This window comes from Mytilus galloprovincialis, chromosome 4 (genome assembly GCF_965363235.1).
Source record: "Mytilus galloprovincialis chromosome 4, xbMytGall1.hap1.1, whole genome shotgun sequence".
Classification (NCBI taxonomy): domain Eukaryota; kingdom Metazoa; phylum Mollusca; class Bivalvia; order Mytilida; family Mytilidae; genus Mytilus; species Mytilus galloprovincialis.
This window is the reverse complement of record NC_134841.1, coordinates 22,195,653-22,201,303: the sequence shown is the minus strand read 5'-3', so window position 1 is coordinate 22,201,303 and position 5,651 is coordinate 22,195,653. Positions and strand designations below refer to the sequence as shown.

The 5,651-nt window shown below is 31.8% G+C and overlaps 1 protein-coding gene across 1 annotated transcript; it reads right to left on the bottom strand.

The window, feature by feature from the left end:
• Positions 1-1,023: 1,023 nt before the first annotated feature.
• LOC143070994 (uncharacterized) lies at positions 1,024-2,742 on the bottom strand. The gene has a single exon (XM_076245088.1). It carries the CDS (start codon positions 2,740-2,742, stop codon positions 1,114-1,116), a length of 1,629 nt encoding a protein of 542 aa, XP_076101203.1. The 3' UTR covers positions 1,024-1,113.
• Between the last annotated feature and the right edge of the window lie 2,909 nt (positions 2,743-5,651).

Genomic DNA, 5,651 nt, shown 5'->3' with positions numbered 1-5,651 from the left:
CTCTTCAAGACCGTTACAATCATGATAATTATTTGGACTGGTATAGTGACAATGATTGTGATATGAATCTTGTTCCATACAATTATGTGTATGTCTCGATTATCTAAGTGACACTGTTTGTGGTGTCCTATGCTGCCGATAAAGGAAAATGTCCGTTGTTATGTTGTTTTTACATGATGTAATGTTTTAATTTGTTATTTATTTATGCGTTTCTTGGTGTTTTGTTTGTACTGTATTGCTGTCACATAGTGTTGTAATTTTAGTGATATTTTCTGACATTGCCATATAAGCGGAAGGTTTTGCTAGCTAAAAACAGGTTTAACCCATCATTTTTCTGAATATGTTAAGCAATATGGCATTTGCTATCACATATCCCGTTTCTATGTATGCTGATGGTGTTTTTTTTTTTGTGCAATTCAGTGTTTCTGTTTTTCCGTTGTTTTCCTCTTATTACTGATGTGTTTCCCTGTAATGATGTGCAAAGTGCACACGAAATGTTTGTTTTAATAAAGTTGTTGTTTTCCTTTTATTTACTACTACATAACCAGGTTTGACAAAGACTTACAACAACATTTTTTATACCATGAAAACGAATTATCCATGTGCCATATTTCCTTTCATTGTGTTTCTATCTTAATTTCTTTCGATTAAAGACCTTTATGTTATGAAGTTTAAATAAAATAGCAACAAGCAAACTGGTGATTTACAGTGCATTCACATTTTTTGGTAAACAAGTTTGGTTTACTAGTTTTTTCTATACTGGTCAAATGACTGCTGTCTGTCTATTTTTGAAATTTTTACCTATTATGTCTGTTTGTTTTGTTCACAAATCATTGTCAATATAATTGTCAATATTTTGCGACTTTCATACAAGTGAAAGTTTTAACTTCTATCTATAAAAACAGGTTGAATCTAGAAAAGAAAATGCCTGTACCAAGTCAGGAATATGTTTGAGCTTTTGTTTTTGTCATTTGATTACGGACTTATCTGTGCATCAATTAAAAAAATCAATAAAGATTTCAAAATGTTTTAGATTAAAACTAATGAATTGTATTTACACTACAAATGCATTCCAATAGTGTTCTAAGTGAGGAAAAAACAACAAGTATGCTTTCATAGTCCAATGTCTACAACATGAAGTTTATTTGAACCTCCAATTAATATTCGATTTTCCATGTCAATTGACAGACTCATTGGGTACTGGATACCTTCCTTCTCGCCGATGCTGGTCTTAAATATACCATCAATGGATAAAACATGCACGGCGCAAGATTTCCTGTCTGAAACAAAAATATCTCCCGTTGAGATAGTTACTATATCACGCGGTGAGAATGTATGTTCGGTATTTATCCCGGAATGACCTTGATATATCCATTTGAACTTGCCCGAAGATTCAAGAACAATAACTCTTCCATCCCAGTTTGGTGCCAATGCGTCAATAACACAGATGTCACCGTTAATATTCGTAGTAATAACATTTGGAACATTGAATTTATCATTTTCAAGTTCAATGGTTTGTATTGTATTTCCTGTCTCATTAAGTATCTTTACTCCTCTGTGACTTTCTTCTGAAGGTGGTAGAAAAGGACCAATAAAATCCATGAATCCAACAAAAAATTTGTCTCCATTCGTGTTTGCATGAATTGCTCTGACTCGCATTGGACTTATATCTAAGAATTCAGTTATTTCTGCGTTTACTTTGTACTGGTAAATAATAGAAGTTTTTCCGGTTTCTGTAAATAGAATTGACTCGTTAGCTGTTACTGTTATGTCACAAATATGGTGATCGTTATCTTCACTATTTACTGTGTAGCATTTGTTTTTGGTAATAACCAAAGTTTCTAATGTATTTTTCAATTCGTTAAAACCAACATAAATGTCTGAATTGACAGTCGCGAGTTTGTTAACAGCTTCACATGTATATGTATCAACAACTTTAAGTTCTGGTATTTTCATTAATGACCCTACATGCAGGTTTTTTGTCGATTTTTCTGTTGAAAATATTAACGATTTTTGTTTCTTTATTTCAGCCTCGATTTTTATCGGTAGCTCCTTAACCACTTGGTCTGCTGCTGAGAAAATAGATGTCATGTCCTCGGATTTTAACGCCTCTTCAATTGTGGCTTTTCTGTGAACGAGATCTCTTTCAGAAATATTCATTGTTTCTTCCATTTTCGAAATTTGGTCACTATATGGTTTCCAATAGTCATCAAGCTCTCTGATTAACAATATTGTTTTATTAGCTATGGAATCTTTCATTTTCTCTTCTTGAGTGAGAATTTGTTGTTTAATTTCGTCGTATTTTCCCTGATGTTCTGTTTTCATTTTTCGTAATGTTGCAATATTTTCACTGAAAAAGGGTAAATCTTCTTCAATTTTATCTTTGACTTTAATTAACTGCTCCTTTCTTTCAGAACATATTTCATTCAACTTTTCGTATTGGTTTGGCTTCACTAAGCAATCAGTGCATAGAGATTTATTGCAGCTTGTGCAATAACCAACACATTTTTGTTCAGTATGTTGCAAACACTGTACCAACTTTAAATCTAAGGGTTTTGTATTTTCACCGTCTTCGTTTCTTGCATCTTTTGTGTTCTCTATAATGTGTTCAAACAATGCTGGAATTTTTGTGTGAAGTTTATTACTGCACAGTTCACAAAGAGATAGGTTGCAGTCGTCACATTTCCATTTAAGGTCAGTTGAGGTATCACAAAATTCACAATTTGTTTTACTACTTGCCATCTGATAAGAAAAACATAGCTTTAGTTAAATTGAAATAAAACTTATCATAAACCGTTTTCAATTTCCTATAAAATTTTAGCATTAAATGCATTTTTAACCGTTGACATTATAAGTTTCACGTGAAAACCTGTTGACACGTAGTTTACTTCAAAAATATAAAGACAACTACTTTTGTCACAAGAAAAAAGTTTCGGCATCAATCAGATTTTAATCTTACTTTTCTTTCTAGTGACCACAAAACAGAAAATTATCTATATGTGTACATACCTCTTTGTGTTTTGTTGCTCAGCTTTATTATGACTGTAGCTAGGGAGCTATGACGTAAGATATTTAACTTCCTGGTTTGATAAACGATAGTCTATTTTTCTACCTGGACAAAATACACAAAATAGAATTCCTATATTTAAAATACATATAAACATTACAAGAATTACAAAAAATATTGGAAAGAGAACATTTGTGTACGAACGAAATTCATACGACATAGAAAACCATAGTTCTTCAACACCAAAACACTTCATGACTATACATAGAAAAGATTATTCTTTATTATGAATGTCATTTAGATCATAATGAAATCAAATGAATGCAACTTTTTCCATATAAGGTTGTTATATTTGAATATGTCTTTTTGTGCTTCTTTGTTAAATATTTGGTTGTAATTATTGTGATTCAGATTATAACACAATGTTGACTGCGATACCCCTATTTTTGACATTTTTACCTATTATGAATATTTGTTTTGTTCACGCATCGTTTAAATGGAATTTGATGCGACTGTCATACAATAGAGAGGTTTAGCTAGCTAAAAAAACCGGTTCAATCCACAATTTTCTACATAGAAAAAAAGTGTGCCAAGTCAGAAATATGACGGTTGTTATCCATTCGGTTGATGTGTTTGAGGTTTCGATTTAGCCATTTGATTAGAAACTTTCGGTTTTGAATTTTCCTCGAAGTTCAGTATTTTTGTGATTTTACTTTTTTGAGATATTCTTTCTTTTGCCTTCAATTTCGCTTCTTGTAAAATTGTAGTAATAACTATAATCGAAGATATAATAAATTTCATATTTTATAAGATTATTAGAAACATAGTGTGGTAGTGACCTTATACGATGTATATGGGTTCAGTAAATGCCATATGGGATGAGAGCGAAGTCAACAATAACACCTTGCTAGCTTTAATTAGTTATCAAAGGCACCAGGATTATAATTTAATACGCCAGACGCGCGTTTCGTGTACATAAGACTCATCAGTGACGCTCAGATCAAAATAGTTGTAAAGACAAAGAAGTACAAAGTTGAAGAGCATTGTGGACCCAAAATTCCAAAAAGTGGTGCCAAATACGGCTAAGGTAATCTATTCCTGGGATAAGAAAATCCTCAGTTTTTCGAATAATTCAAAGTTTTGTAACAGGAAATTTATAAAAATGACCTCATAATTGATATTCATGTCAACACCGAAGTGCTGACTACTGGGCTGGTGATACCCTCGGGGAAGAAACGTCCACCAGCAGTGGCATCGACCCAGTGATGTAAATAGTTATCAAAAGTGCCAGGATTATAATTTAATACGCCAGACGCGCGTTTCGTCTACATGTGTTTAAAGAATTTATTTCATTCGATCATTTATCATCAATGTTCGTCTGTTGATATTTTAAGATTTTCTCTCAACACCGTATTGTTTTAATAAATGGACGTAACATCACTATACTAACAGTGTATTGAAATAAGCCCCGCCTACTAACCTAATATGGAATATAAACGGTCTCCAAGCGGTTGCTTTTAACCAATCATGTTCCAAAAATTGTATAGGAGGTCAGATAAAATCTGCTATACTTTACTGATTATTTTGATCCTCGTGTGTAGGGAGGTGTGTTTTAAATATAAATATTATGGCCTTGTAGGAACTGACAATATATAATTTCGTTCAAAAGTGAGAATAGAGTATGAATTCGTAGCAACAAGGGCAATTTAATAATTTATATGAGGTGAAATTTCCCATAGCCACACTCCAAGAATAAAATGATTTCCCTAAATAATTCTGATGATAAATGTCATCTTATTGTATTGATATGCTATGATTGAGTTTATTTTCGATCTATGCGTTTGACTGTCCCTCTGGTATCATTCGCCCCTCTATTGTTAAGTGTTCATTAAGTATAATGTTAAAACCCCTAAAGAAAGAGAGTGAACGGCAATAAATACCAAAAAATCCCCAAACTTAATACAGAACCGTGTTAGCCGTTAGAATTACCTTATAATTGAACATATTTGCCTCAATTTTGTAAATAAAAAATTTCAAATAAAGTACATGTAATATACTGCTATTAAACAATCAAAGATATTATATATCTAGCAGCTGAAAAGAACTTACATTTGTTAATGGACTTTTTCGTAAACAGGAAATTAATATTTTATAGTCAATACGAAGCAGAAAATGTTAAAACACATTTTGTTCGTTTACAAAACAAAAGAAAGAATTTCGTGGTAAAAAGTAGATTTTCCCCCCATTTCCTCTGCGAATGCTTATTTTAAAATCCTGTTATGATGTTTAAGTGCACACAACATGTTTTGTTTAAATTAAGTTGTTGTTATCATTTTGATAACTACGACATAACTAGGTTTGAAAGAGACTTAGAAAAATTGTATACCATTAACAGGAACTACCCATATGCCATACTTCCTTTCATTGTGTTTATATCTTAATTTATTTCGATAAACTTTTATGTAATGAAGTGTTAAAAAAATAACAACAACATAGAAATTAGTGATTAGCGGTGCATTTTCATTTTTTTTATTAACAAGTTTGGTTAACTTTGCTTTTTCGATACTGGTGAAGTAATTATTTGACTTTAGTGCCCCTATTTTTGACATGTTTACATTTTATGTTTGTTTGTTTTGTTCACACA